The 15,845-nt window shown below is 38.8% G+C and overlaps 1 protein-coding gene across 1 annotated transcript in view; it reads right to left on the reverse strand.

Annotated features, from left to right (window-relative positions):
• The window catches only part of nrg2b (neuregulin 2b), a gene marked incomplete at its 3' end in the record, with an annotated part of 66,963 nt that overhangs the window by 27,201 nt on the left and 23,917 nt on the right, over positions 1-15,845 (reverse strand). Inside the window, exons 2-4 of the mRNA XM_080466366.1 lie at positions 7,135-7,297; positions 4,751-4,869; positions 4,278-4,398 (exon numbers count right to left, since the gene is read on the reverse strand). Coding sequence (XP_080322492.1) covers positions 4,278-4,398; positions 4,751-4,869; positions 7,135-7,297 — 403 coding nt within the window. The remainder of the gene's footprint in view (positions 1-4,277; positions 4,399-4,750; positions 4,870-7,134; positions 7,298-15,845) is intronic.

A 15,845-nucleotide genomic window follows, 5' to 3' on the forward strand; every position in this document is an offset into this window, starting at 1 on the left:
TCCAAACTGGTTGTGTACAATGTGTGTTCTTTTGATTAACTCATATAATTTTGTCCAAGTGTTTAGAAGTTGTGTATATGTGTCTGAGCGTGTAACCCTTTTCTTATTACCATGTTACATGCCCAGTATGTGAAAACTCACTTGGTATCAAATCCCACTGTTCATATAAATAAACGCCTGTCTGTCTCTGTGTTAAATTGAAACAACGCAGCAGTGATTCATCCAATATCCAGCTCATGAAATTTTTTTGCACTTTCTGTTCCTAACACCTACCAGTCTGGTAGATGTTTCCCTAGGAAAAAAAAAAAAAGGTCCTCCCACTCGCAGGAAGTGATGCATTTTATGTTTACAGTTTATATCCAACAAACACGAAGACGGGGTGGATCATTAGCATTAGCAGTGAGCTCGTTAAACTCCTCCCAGTCTGTGTCAGCGCACAGAAAGCTTAGCTCCAACATTGAATAAGATGGAAAATAGGCCAACTACTGTGGATTTTATGCATTATACTGACGCCGGTTTGCATAAATATGTTTCAATCTTATCTTGTCTTTACTAAAACACGAAAAAAAAAAAAAAAAATGGAAAGACCTGTAATTAAATACAACTACAAGCTTCAGCAATTAAACAACTGATACTCTCATGCCTCAGGAGACCTTTTAGACTTTTATTTTCCTGCTTATCTGACAGCAGATAATGATCTTGACAGTCTAGACAGCTAAAATATGATCCATCTTTTTTATTACAACATGAAGACTGCAATGTACATTTTGAAGGATGTTATTATTTTAGTTTTGTGCATCTTAAACCTAGTCTGAATAATTAAATGTCAATAATCAATAAACGAAACGATTGAATGGTAGAGTGCAAGGGACCACCGACACCTCCAACCCGGCTCAAGAGGATATAAATAATGATAGTGACCGTCCAAATGTGGTAAATATGCTTCATCATGGTGTGAATGTACACATAACAATATACTAGTTTCGGTTACGTGCAAGAAAAGATGAGTTTTTACATTAAGTGTTTACATTAGTTTCTTGTTGCCACATAAACAAAAATAAAGCAAAAACAATTGGAAAATAGTACCTTTTTTTTTTTTACTTTATGAACTCTAAAAAAGACAGAATAGAATAGAATAGAATAACAGCTGACGCAGGTATCAAGGCAGATTTCATATGAAAGTACTCTAAAATAAATGCAAAAATGTTAGAGAGACGTTAACCTCCAGTACATTAAATATCTAAATCCATAACTTGTATAAGGTTCACTTAATATACTAATAAATCAATGTTATGGAATACAAAATCACTAATAAAAAGAAAACAATAATTAAAGTAAAATGTCATTGTTTGATACCTGCTGCACCATTAATTATACACAATTTGTATTAATATTTAGGAAGTATTCTCTCATACATCATGACCTACTGATGAAGGAAATAAGCCAACGGGCTTCATGATGGACAGCTTGTTTCGTGACATTCTTTATGCGATCAAACTTTCCAAACCTTTTTTGTGGTGGTCGGCTGAACAACTTCTTCTATGTGGACATTAATGGTTCAGGAGAAGGTGTCAGAAAAGTTATTGGGGGGGACAACTGGCTAGTGAAGCAGAATTAATAAGATGTTAGGCTGTTTATCCAGTTGAGGAAACATCTCAGGTTACATGGAAGCACTCATAAATCCACAGTGATGCAGCAATGATTAGTTTGAATTAGTCCAAACTGGGAGATATTGTAACACCCTGAATCACTGCATGTTTGGAAGTTTTGAAGGCAGCCGTGCTTCGACTGTCCTCTTCTTGCCCTCAGCTTGCAAAGTGTTTCATGGTTACATGCCAACAGAGTGACCGACATCAGAGGCAGCAGCTAATGCACCGCGTCAGCAGGACGTCCTGTTCACGCCAGCTTAGGCACTCACAAACATCTTTTAGCATTGAACAAATAAAAATAAAGTCGACCAACATGCTAGTTATTTGTCGGAAAATAGTTCAAATAAACCACACAGACACGTATAGTGTAAATATATGTGTATTTGATCTTGTTTGTGATTGTCCTGCACAGATACAGGGTGCATTTCAATGAACTAGAATATCGTTGAAAAGTTGATTTGTTCCAGTGATTCAATTCAAAATGGGAAACTTCATGTATTAGAAAGTTGGATTTCAGGCATTTTATTTTCTTTTTAAATCTTGATGATGATTGCTTATAAATTTAGACTATTACAGTAAACCAGTAAGATGAAAAGGACTTAACATAAACATGTTGATTTACAGAAATATATGTCCATGTACAGTACTCACTGAGATGCTAAGATAGGTCCTGATTTAATAAGATCTCGCATAAAGCTTAATAAATTGCATGCTCACGGAAATAGACTGCACTTTGCAGGTGATCAAGTAAGAATAATACCATGATTGACGCCACACGCAAGAAGGAGTATTCAACTGCGGGCCTTTCATACTTTTGACCCTGTTTATATGAACGATCTGCTGGAGACGGTAAAATCTTCATCATAACCTGTGTTTGTTTGTTTGTGTTTACTACATATAAAATGAACTGTGATAACAGAGAGCTGGACAAGTTAGTGGAGGGAGTTATCAAAAATATTGGAGCAATAAAAGATTGCGAAATCATTCAAAAAACATTTATTGAAACTGCACTTTGTGATATATGTCAATTTTAACAGATCGCTCTAGACTTGTGTCTAAATGACATTACCTGTATAAAAAAACCTAAAATAAAATAACTAGAGACCAACGAAGGAGTACAACAGAGGAAATATCTTATACTGACGTCCACACACAAAAGTAAAATGTTTCTCAACACATTAACAGCAGCTTCTCTGCTGGATGCTGAGCTGATTTACATGTCTGAATTATAAACACACAACCATAAACAATGCAAATGTTTTGCAACGCAGAGAAGCACATTGGATGTTGTACATTAATCTATTAGCATATCTTCCCAGTAGTTTGCACGATCTTGAACACACCTATAACATTCCTTATACATGAATACAAATGAAACCTATGTTATTTTGCATCAGAGACAATAACCCTTGTTTTTAGTCAGGCCCTGTGTCGTCACTCCTGATACCCACAAAAAGCATGACTAAAACATTACCAACAGTTAAAAATCAGTTTTGTCATAGAAGTTTAAGAGTCGGGTGTTGTTTCCTGTTTTTTTTGTTTTTTTTATCAGGTTCATGTGTGATACCACTAATGTGTTTTAATCCTCTGTTCTGATGTCATCTCAATGTTGAGGTTTGTCCCAGTCTTTCACTAATACAATCTACTTCAGGCTCCCTGGTTTTTGATCAGATCTATCCTCTCTCGTCTTTTTCCTTCTGCCTTGGTACATTTTAAAGTCATGAGTTAAGTTTGACTGTTATTTGCATCAGATCCACATGACATCGATTGACTGAAAACGCCATGGCAACATTGAAAACAATAGAGTTGACATGTTATGCCACTAGATTGTGTTGTGTTTTAGAAATGTAAGCTCCTTTAAGCTGTTTCTTGGTGGTACAGACCCACTCAGCACCTGATGTAGTATGTAAGAAACGCGTCTCCTTTTTGCAGAAGATGGTGTGGTAAACGTGATAAAACTGATAAAACAAACGGCACCTGGGTTCATTCATAGTTATCGTCGATCTTCTTTCAAGTGCGCGTAGTCATTTACTAAGACCGTAGCGCACATGTGCAGTTCAAGCCTTTCAGAAAAGTTTTGTTTCCCTTGTTGACGTGGGGATTGAGCATTTCCAGAAAGGTTGCACGCTGGAAGTTCTTTTCAAAAAGTTTCTGTTTTTAGTTTTCAAAGCCAAAACGTAACAAAAGTTAGCTGTTCTCATTTAAAAACATCATGTAAGCAGGGCCCTATACTCTTTCTGATTCCCATTCCTTTCCATATCACAAGCAGACGCCACTCACTCTCAAACAAACTATTGGAAGCAGAACAACTTATTTTGAATGCGTTTGCATAAAATGAGCGTGTGAAGATCTGGTCTGTCCTTTGCAAGAGCTGAAAACGACAAGCGTTCCTCAGATACAGCAGTGTGGTTCAGTGGATGAAGGCATGACGAGGAACGAGAAGACCTCAGTCACACGAGTGACTGGCAACAGCGAGATCACAGAGGGACAGAAACAGAAAGAGAGAGCGAGAGAGAGAGAGGGACAGAGGACGAGTGGAGAGACGAGGGGGGCAGCGACCGCACAGTGATGACTGAGAGGATGGGGGAGGGGAAGGAGAGGTGGGCTTGACCGGGGAGAGAAACTTACTTGCAGGATAGCTGGTTAATACCATGTATGAAGTAACAGTCTCCTCCGTTGACGCAGTACGCCTTCTCCGAGTCATTGCAGCGTCTCGCATGACTCACACCTGGAGACGGGGTTGTGGTTGCTTTGAGGAGGACAGATCGACAGAAAACAAACAAAAAAAAAAGAAAGAAAAAGAAACCCAAATGCATTACATCTTGTTTTATGCAATTATCATAAAAGGTATTGCAACCATGCCAGAATCTGTCTGCTTTCTGGGCCGACATCAGATTATTGTGCTCACTGCAGCTATCCAGCCCAAAACTGCTGAGTTGGAAAGATCAAGACTTTTTTTTTTTTAAACTGATTCTTAAGTCTCTGGTATCAAATATCTGCTCAAGTAGAGAAATCAAAAGACAGATTGATTGCTAGATCGGCGAGTCCGTAGCGAGCTGGCTGGCTTACTAGTTATCTGAAATAGATAAGTGGTTGCTCACAGATCAGCACGCTGATTGTACTTGTGGCGTTTTCTTGTCCTAGTGAGTTTTCAGCCACACATGTGTAGTTGCCCGAGTCCTCCACGCGAACTCGGCTGATCTGCACCTTTGAGTTTTTTCTTGGGGGAAATGAGAAAAGCAGCGACAGAAAGAGGAAGACGAGAACAGGGAGAGTGATACAAAGCAGATAAAGAGAAAAACAACACAGTGTCAGTTAAAGTTTTTCAGAGAAATGGATGATTAAACACAAATATCATGGGATTTGTAAATCTACAGTATATTTACAACAAATGTGAATACCAAACAAGCTGGTGGTTGTTTGCAGGATTGTGAAAATCAACATATGATTGTGCAATGTGCATTAATTCAGATAATATTGTGAAATCAGTGATGTGCAGTTAGGGTAGGCAGGGTAGGCAGTGCCTACCCAAGGCTGAATTGAAATTAATGAAATTTAATTATCATCAGCTTTAATTGACTGTCAGATGGGCACATTCTGATTTTGTTTAAAATCGACACAAGGATTTCACTTTATTTGAATTGGGTTTGTAGTATGTGTTGTTTCAATCTAAAAATAGTCATTCATTAAAAAAAACATGGACATTAAACTTTAAAAAAGAGTGGGCTGTGTCCCTGGAAGAACTGGGCTCACATAAAATATTTACCTAATTTATTCTCTTTTTTTTTGTACCAGAAGGAACACGGTTGAAAATACAATCATTCTGCTTTCCAAATCAATCAGTTCTGCCAGTGGTTGCTGGGACGACATGTAGCCCAGGGACCAAAGTTGGCCCTCCAGAGGCTCCAATCTGGCCCTCAAGATGACATTGAAATGTAAATATTCTATCCATTCTTTTTCATCCAATTAATGAAAAGAAATAGCAAAGAGTGCAAAGACACATTAACATCAATTTTTTTTTTTTAAACATGCTGAAAGCTGAAAAACAGACATTTCAATGTACTGTGCACCGAGGACCAATAACAATGGGGTGACCCTGAAACTTCCCTTATTTTACATTAAAATCTTCAACTTAAGGTTTTATATGATTGACATTCAACTAATGCAACTGTTTAGTCACAAATGATTAGCTACAAAAAAGAAAACAATATAAGTTGTCCAGAAATTGGGATTCAAAGGTTATTGTGTTGATATTTTAGAGGTTGGTCTACTCAAGGCCAGATTGGGCTGCATGTGGCCTCTCGGCTGAAACAAGTTTGATCCACCTGAATTAAGGAGGAGTTGTGCAGCCACAACACACACTGTCCATCTCTACTGCAGCTCCAACCCTCATGGTCTCCTACCATTCAGAACCAAGTTGCTGTTGCTTGTTAACGTAGATTTCCATCTCTGTTTTGTAAGGCCCTGTTTACAAATGCATAATTTGTTGCGTTTTTGCTTTAGAAAAGTTATGCGTTTACATGGCAATGTTTTGAAAACATTGTCTATTTAACATGGAAACGGTGGAAACAGGAGAAAACAATATAGTTTTCATGTTGGGCCACTAGTGGGTGCTGTTGGTTGTTTTTGTAATGAAATCATACATACTGTGTGTGCATGCAACAACAACAAGCTATATACATTAAAAATGTCAAGTACACATTCATATGGACAGACAACGAAACTGGATTGTTATGAACTTTAAAACTACCAAGTCCCAAGAGAATATGGACTGGGAGTCATGACACTCTGGAGGCAAACATTCTTGTTATTGTCCATCTACTCGTGCAAGTGCAGAACAACTATTTACTACGGCCGTGGTGTGCATGTGCAGTTGCAGCGTTTCAGAAAAGCTGCGTTTTCTCCCGTTTCCATGCAGACGGAGCCGAACCGTTTTCAAAAAGTTGCCTTTTCAGTGGCTTTGAGCACCAATGTTGTGTAATTGGACTCCCAAAACACAATGAGAGTTTTATGTTTTCATTTGAAAACATTGTCAAGCCTTAAATACCTACTTATGCTACTTCTACACTAAGTTTCTGAATGATTGCCCAATAATTCCAGAAATACTTGTAAAGTCCATCTTTCACCTGTGTTTTGCTCTCCACCTGCTCCCGAAAGATCGTATCAAGTCTAAATTGCACACTGCTAATTTGATAAAGTTGTAAAGTGAAGCGAAAATGTCTTTTTGAACTGAAAATATCAATGTGCTGTGACTGGTTTCATCACCACTAAATCAAAACTGGTCGACTTGAACTGAAAGACAGTAAAATGCTCACATCAGAAGAACCACATGTACGTTTTGAACTGACACCTGAGCAAAATGCCTTGCTGAAAGTACACTAGTGTTAAGAGGCTCGGCTTATAATTTGTACTTTAACCCACTCAACAAACTTTTAGGGTTCAATTATTGGTGCCATGCAATTCATAGGAAAAATGACAAACTCACTTGTTTGTTTTTATTTTGAGGTCTCTGCCTTTCTGGAGCTCATGTCCATCTTTGTACCAACGGAAAGACGGGCTGGGATTCCCCGACGCCTCGCACTTCAAGTACAGCTTGTCCCCCTTCATAAGAGACTGGCCCCGCATCGGCTGCAGCTTGGGAGCCGAGGCTGGATGGAGCGAAGTACCGAGGAGGAGAGACGGAGCGGCAGATCGAGGACGGGGGAGGGAGGGAAGGAGGGGGGCAGAGAGAGAAAATCAAAGGATGCATTATTGAAATGAACCAGAGACATTCCATTAAACTATCCATTTAATTGTGTGTGTGTGTGTGTGTGTGTGTGTGTGTGTGTGTGTGTGTGTGTGTGTGTGTGTGTGTGTGTGCTTCTGTCTTTGTGGGGCCCAACAACTGGGAGTATATCAGACTTATGAGGCCCAACCTCACCAAAAGCAGGACCCTTCAGCATTATGTTGTTTTTAAGACCATGCGTAGATCGAGATTTTAAGTTTTTCAGAGGTCTGCAGCCTGTATGACCTGGATTGTACTTTCTTTCACCTTTCTACCAAATATGATTGGTCTGGAGCTGCAAAACATGTTAAGCCTTTGGAATGACAATAAAACCCCTCATGAAGTTCTCTATAAAGTTTTATTAGACATACACAAACTATATCTTAGATTGCATAGCTACAATTTTAGCCATATAAAGTTTTTGTAGCTCTTCTTTCGCCATTTTCTTAAATAGATTTAGCCTTTTTAGCCATTTTACTGTCCAGCAGTTTTAGCTGCTTTGACTGTTAATGTTCATCTCTGCTTAAAGCTAAATGCACCAACGGATACAGACGGAGCCTTCTGTTCGTCTTCTGCGTTCATTACAAGTGTACTTTTTAAGGGAGCTTACGGACGCGTATCAAACAGAGTAAAACCATTGATGACCTGTGGGGGGAGTGTTGAGTTGTTTTGTTCATGTAGGACCAGAAAAAGAAACAAAGAAGACAACAGAAATTACAATCTCTTCAAGGGAAAACTATAAATGTGTTTTTGGATACAAGCAAATGTTCAATATTACATCTCCTGGACATCGGGACAAAGAATCTATAAAAAATATGTCTCTTATATATTCCATTAAACCCAGTTGCACTGCCCTCTACTGGATGTATTGGACAACATCAGGGAATCAGGATAATGCTAGATGTGCCCGTACCAATTTACCTGAATAAATGGCACATAAATGGGCCTTTAGCCATTTTACCATTTTTATTTTTAGCTTTCGCTATTCTAGGTGTTTTAACCATTTAACCCTTTTTGGCTTTCTTAACTGTTTTAGCCAATTAAGTTCAATTAGTTATTTTGATTCTTAGCCTTTCATGGCTCTTTGACCTTTTCTAGTGGTTTATCTATCTTAGCCACATTAGCTGTTATATGCATTTAATCTTTATTTAGTAGGTTGTTTTTTTTTGTCTTTATCTTTTGTAACAGTGATTTTAGCTATTTCATTTTTTATTTATTTTCTTTTAACTATTTCAGTTTTTTTTTTAACGTGCCAAGCCTGGAAATCTGTTACTGGGAGTCCAGATCTTCAGGATCCTCATTTAACAACAAAACTCATTTTACAGAAGGTCCAGGTGAGGAAGGTCAAACATACAGCCCATTGGGAAATACTGGCACAGCCAAAGCTCAGCCAGAGTGTGAAAATAGCAAAAATAAAAATACCTGAACTGTTATCTTCCCAATAAAGCTGCAATGGTTCCTTATTTGTCCACTGGGGACACACTGTTTCATCAAGAGCTGCTGTCCTGACACATAGTAAATGACTGATTGCTGCAATGCTCGTACTGACGCAGAAGTGAAGCTTGCAAATATAACATTAGCAGCAGAGCGTGAGAGGGCTTTCATAAAAATGAGTGTGAAGACAAACACTGTGACGGACAGACATGAATTCAGTCTGCTCAAATTTTACAGGTAGATCATATTAGCCCCGGTTTACGCGACAAGATTTCAAGTGAAAATACAGCTTTTTTATGTTTTTGTTCAAGAAAACTTTGTTTTCAAAACGTTGTCAGTTTCCACAGAAATTATGAAAATGATGTAGTTTGCATGCTCAGCCACTAGTGGGCGCTGTTTTGTTTTAGTAATGAAACCATACACACACATGCACAGAGAACAACACACTGAAAACAGTTAACACTGGCGAGTACATGGACAATCGTATGGTGAGATGACACAGCTGGATTGATTTAGGTGACTGAACTATAAAACTACCCAGACGCAGGAGAATATGGACAGGGAGTCCGTGACACTCTGGAGGAAAACATTATTGTTATAATCCATTTACTTGGCATGTGCAAAAGAACTATTTATTGCATGCGCAGTTGCAGTATTTCAGAAAAACTCGGTTTTCTCCCGTTTCCACTGAGATGGAGCATTTTCAAAAAGTTCCACCTTGAATGCCATTTCTTGAAAATTTTACATTTTCACCTGAAAATACTGTCATGTACACGGAGCATTCGTTTTTGTAATTACAGAGTTCATTCATTTGAGCATCTTAAGCATGAGCTAGTACTTCTTCGCAATGAATTTAAAGAGGCTTATGAGAACTAATGAGAGGTTATGATGCTACATTAATACAAGTGTGGATCTGGATGGTTGACATTAAACTATGCATGTGGCCCCTGAACTGACATGAGTTTCTCCCCAACTCACAGGACTAAAAAGTCTCCTCTCTAACATTTCCATGACAGGTATTTATATTATCTTATGGACAAGCAAGTTTAGACTTGACACATTTAATTTGGATTACAATTGGATTTCTTTTTTATATATATGTAAATTTTTTCAAAGTGGAGTGCCTGACTTGTCAACGTGGGCCACAATACATTTAATGATGTTGTGCTCCCAAATTTTTGGGCTACACATACACGCACACATGCAGAAACATGGATATGCACACATACACACGCACCAGAAAAGCTCTGAATCCTGAAAAAGCAAAGAAGAGCTTTTACAGAGGAAAAAAAAAATCCTGCTTCCAAAACTCTGCAGTAGATTTTCACTATGGAGCTCCTCTGCGTGCGTGTGTGCGTGCTGCGTGCGTGCTGCGTGCGTGCTGCGTGCGTGCGTGCGTGCGTGCGTGCGTGCGTGCGTCATCAATCCCTGGAGACTTTCACTCTCTCTCTTCTCCTTAAAAACTACAACAGACCACATCACTGACACCAGCACAGGAAACACGAGCGCGCAGAAGCTAAAGCAAAGAGACAACTCAGCACCATCTAGCACCATTTAAACAGACGGACACGCACATACACACACACACACACACACACACACACACACACACACACACACACACACACACACACACACACACACACACACACACACACACACACACACACACACACACACACACACACACACACACACACACACACGCACACACACACACAGAATGGTATTCATTACCTTCCCGGGACACTGCATTGACTTCTAATCACTTCCTGCAAACTTGCTCAAAAACACATACTTTCAAATGCACACACAGCTTGAAACACACATGAGGACCTGCACCGACACTCTCACACACAGTGGAGTGAGGACATGCATGATTAAATCCAACACAACAGCTGGATGCGCTCGCAGCCCCTCGCAGCACTGCTGCATCTTCCACCGGCTATCATATAGAAACCCGGCAGCTTCATGCTTCTAGAGAAGAACTGTAGGGCAACATACGTGTGTGCATCAATCACGCAAGCATCAGTGAGCTTACATTTCAGACTTTAGGATATCTGTGATTAAAGTGAAAACTGATCAATTTGAGATGTGGCTGTCAGGTCATGTTGATGTTGCTTTTATCTCAGAGAGAAAGTGGGGATGCAGGACGATAATATAAGACTTCAACTCTAAATCTCACTGCATTGAAAAGTTGAAGTCTTCAGGTCTTATTACATCGGGGTTTTTCTTCTTTTTATATGGAAATCAAACAAGTGCCAGAGTCACAAAAAGCTAAGAGGAAAACAGTCGTATTACACAACCACAGATTTCAGTAAATACTAATAAAATCTGGTACAACTTAAATAAAAAAGATTTCTGAAGCAGACACAAACGTTGGGATGCTTTGTTAAAGGTAAATAGAAATGCAATATAATAATTAACAAATCTCATAAACCCTTATTGTTTTCCCATCATATCCACAACATATCAGATATTAAAACACACTGATGATACATTTACAATATATCATGCAGCCTTATGTAAAATTGAGACTTATTGTGAAAGAATTTCAGAAAAACCTTTCTCAATGTGAAGACTTTGAAGCATCCACCAATACACACACAGAGAATCAGGAGGTCAAAGGTCAAAAGATTCATTTAAATGATTCAAGACTAAAGAGAAGCGGGACCATGCAGCTTGTTCTTAGCATAGCTCAGATGCCAGTCTTTCATTAGACAAGGTTGCATTCAAGCCGTAGGTGGAGGTACTGTACACTAACTCCACATCTTGCACTTTGAAACAGTGGGAAAAGCAATGGCTGAAAGAACTAAATATACAGTTTATTTCTGTGATAGATACTTTTGTTTTGTTTTTTTTACAAATAAAAAACCGAAAAGTGTGTCATGCAAAAGTATTCATCTCCCTTGAGTCAATACTTTGTAGAGCCACCTTTAGCTGTAAACACAACTGCGAGTCTTTTGGGATCTGTCTCTGCCAGGTTTGTACAGATACAGAGTGAATTTTGTCCCCATTGTTCTTTGCAAAACAGCACAAGCTAAGTCTGACTGAATGGAGAGCGTCTGTGAACAGCAATTTTCAAGTCCGGCCAGAGATTTTCAATTGGATCAGGGTCTGGACATTGACTGGCCTATTCTAACACAAGAATAAATCTGATCAAACTTTCCATTGTAGCTCTGGTTGTATGTTTAAAGTTATTGTCCTGCTGGAAGGTGAACCTCTGCCCAGTCTCAAGTCTGTTGCAGACCAGCTTCCCAAGCCCTCCTGAAGGAAAGCATCCCCACAGCATGATGCTGTGTAGTGTTCTGGATTTAGTCAAAGTTCAGTTTTGGTTTCATCTGACAAGAAATCCTTCCTCCACATATTTACTGTATCCCACAACTACAAACGGAACTTCTTCTGACTTCGTTTCAACAATGACTTTCTTCTTGCCACTTTTTTATAAAGGCCATGAAGATGTTCAAAGCTTGAGATATTGGGTGCGTCCAAATAGTCCCTCGTATATCCTTTCCTATCTACTTTTCCTTAACCTCTGGAAGTGTTTCAGTGGCAGCCATGATAAGGAACGTTCAAATTCTCAATAAGCTAAAGAGCGGAGGCTAAATCCTTTATAACCTCCTTTAGCCTAGGAAACACTGATGCAGCCTTTACCAAAGGAGTGAATGCTGGCCCACAATTCCTTGCGGCGACAACATTGAAAAGGACCCGCTCATCTGAGCGTTCAGAGAAACTCACGATGACAACGCAGATCATGTTAAATTACCAATACAATAATCTGCCTTGAACAACTTTAAATAATCTAAATCTTATATCCCAACTATAAATGTTATGCAGATGTTGTAAAACGAACAGGGTAAAGTTAAGTTTTTGTGCAGCCTATTCCCAGTTTGCATTGGTTATTTATTCACCTGGCAGCCTCTTTTCCTTTGATTTTAATTCAAACCTTGTGATATTTGAGATTATATCAGTGGTTAGAGGCAAAGTGTTAGAAAAGCACTTTTTGAAGTCCATTTTTAATTTTTTTTCACAACGGCTGACGTCACTAACCTGCGCCGCCATCGGACTATTATTATGTCACCGAGTGGAAGTGCGGTCAGATTTTCACAACAACGTGACCTTTCCCTAACTCCTTTAGGAAGTCTCCTAACACCAAAAGTGGATTGGAAAGGGGGAAGGAGGGACTATTTGGAAGCAGCCATTGTGTTTTGCTTTAGACTTCTCCACAGCTTTCTCCCTGTGACCTATCCAGTGTGTTCCTCGGTCTTCATGATGCTGTTGGTTCACAAAATGTTCTCTAATGAACATCTGGGGCCATCACGGAACAGCTGCATTTATACCGAGAGTAGATTGCACTCAGGTGTACTCCATTTACTAATCAGATGATTCAGGTTTTCTGAAGGCACTTGGTTGCACTGGACCTTATTTAGAGGTATCGCAGTAAATGGGTATGAATACTTTTGCAAGCCTGTCAGTCAGGAGAGTTTTCAAGAAGAATTTGATACAAGTGAAGAAAGTGAAAACTCTCAATGGAGTTTTAAAAAAAAAAGCACCATCCAAAAAGTTTGTAGCTATGCAGGAATCATTCAAGTATGAGTTGAAGCAGCACATTCTGAAGTCAAGTTTTCACATTTTGTGAGATTCTGAGCCAAAGACACTGTAGATGTATAATTCACCCTCACGCCAAAGTAAATCACCCCGTCATCACCAGACGCCCAGACTTCTTCTTACTGAGTTAAGCTGAAGAATTGCTCAGTGTCATTGCAAATTTTTTGGGGAGTGATTTTCCTATTTTTGGTATTATCTTGAACATAACTCCAGATCTTACAGACTCAGTCAGGACTAGATCTCTTGATAAATCCTGACTTCACCCAGGAGACTCGGAGTCAGATTGTGATTGTGTCGACTGATGAAACTAAACGAGGGGAAATGTGTGAGAAGCCTTCTCTTTCTCGGCCTGGTGCAGGTTTGATTTGAATTCACAAGAACACAAAGGTATTTCACAACTGAGAAAACCATGCATCTGTTTGTATCAGACTCATATTCAACTCTTAATTTACATTTACACCTCAACAACGGATTGCATTTGTTGAAATGACAAACCCAAAGAGAATTACCAATTTTCTCCTGCATCTCAATGGGAAATTCAGTTTTTTTTCAAACAGAAATCTTATGTAACCCAGTACTGATTATACTTCTATTTGTTCGTTCTTACAGCCTTTGGTATGGTTTACAGTACCTTGAATCATTGATGCTGAAAACATTAAACCAGCAGCGCAAAATACAGAGATCACAAATTAATCGGTAGATTGCAAAGGGGCTGTGGGTAGATCGCATTCAAAAAATGTGTTTATCATCTGATTGATGCACAGTGTGGACAGTCTGGAATCTTTTTCTATGTTAGACAGGATTGAAAAATATCCTTGTAGAAGCGCCGTTGGCTTGACTATTATAATCCTTAATTTTACAAACTTTAGACCCTGTTCACATGAGAACGATCTGCAGAAAAAGTAATCGCTTCCGTGTTCATGAGCTTGAGTTTGCTGTGGAGTGGATTGGAAGCATCTCTGAGCTCCCACAAGAGAAATGTGACATCATGGTGATGCAGGAAGTTATTCAACATATTGGCGTGTGACAGCAAAATAAATCAAAATTTTGGTTAAAAAAAAAACAAAAAACTAAATGGGACAAGAGAATGAAAAAATGTAATTTAGGAGATGATCCGTCACAAAGTCAAAGCTTTTGTAAAAAAAAGATAATAAAAAAAAAATACTCACAATGACAAGAGTGCCGAAGAGCCAATTTGCGTCTTGTTTTCAAAAACTTTCTACGTTATCCAATAATCAACTAACACAATCTCCTCCTGGAATGTTGTACCATCTGGTACACGCACTTTGACATTTTACATTCATGAAGGCCAACACCCTAAAAAGAGTGTGATTTTTTTTTTTACTATCAGATGTGATCTCACATTTCAAAATCAGTTTCCACAAGTTGAGTGCAATACCTTCAGTTTATCAGACTCACTGTCTCCAGATGCATTCTGGGTATGATCCATTCGAGTATTTTTAGCAGTAGTACTCCAAAATCTTTCTCAATCTATGCTCATTAATATGATTTATAGAGTCGTTTTACATTTGCACATGTCAAAAAAAGTTAAGAAGTGGCCACTCCGGGAGCAAAGAGGAGACAAGTTACATGTTGAATGAAATGTAAAACAGCAACACAGCAACACAGCCCACATGCCAACGTTTTCAAGTGAAATCGCAAAACTTTCTGTTTGCTCTTTTGCACTGAAAATGAAATTTTGATATGTTTAACTCCAGAGTGTCATGACTTGGTAGTTTTAGTTTTAGTTGAGAGTCGTCCGGAATACCATTGCAACCTATCTATCTGTCCATACGAATGTCCGTGTACTCGTCGTTGTTAATGTTTATAATATGTTATTCTCTGCTCCCTGTGTGTGTGGTTTCAGGACAAAGACAACCAACAGCACCCGCTAGTGGCCCTACATGCTACTACATTGTTTTCAGTGTTTCTGCCATTTCCGTGTAAAACATTGTTTTCAATATGCTGTCGTGTAAACATGAAACTTTCCTGGAAAAAAAAAAATCGATAACTTCATAGGCCTTAACATAACATATTCAACAAGACAAGACCAGATGTTTTGAAAAGCCAAGAAGTTTTAGTCTCATGTTAATACACCCGTACGTACTCCGAAAGAAATCTGATAATGGCCCGAAACATGTTTTTAATTTCCATATCCATGTAAAGCTATTACATCAGACTATTACAATTACCTGACTACTCTCAGTAATCCGATTATTATGGTCATGCAGTGTGACGTTTATCCCTCTGGTCACAATTCATGACCTTTTCTCATGAGGGAATTGATACAAGAAAAATCCTGGTGAGCAGTTTAGAATTTAGATTAGGAAACTGAATTAACAGCTGCAGATCATATTCAAGAGGATTTTAATATACTGTATATATATAAT

This window comes from Lipophrys pholis, assembly GCF_963383615.2.
Source record: "Lipophrys pholis genome assembly, chromosome: 6".
Classification (NCBI taxonomy): Eukaryota; Metazoa; Chordata; class Actinopteri; order Blenniiformes; family Blenniidae; genus Lipophrys; species Lipophrys pholis.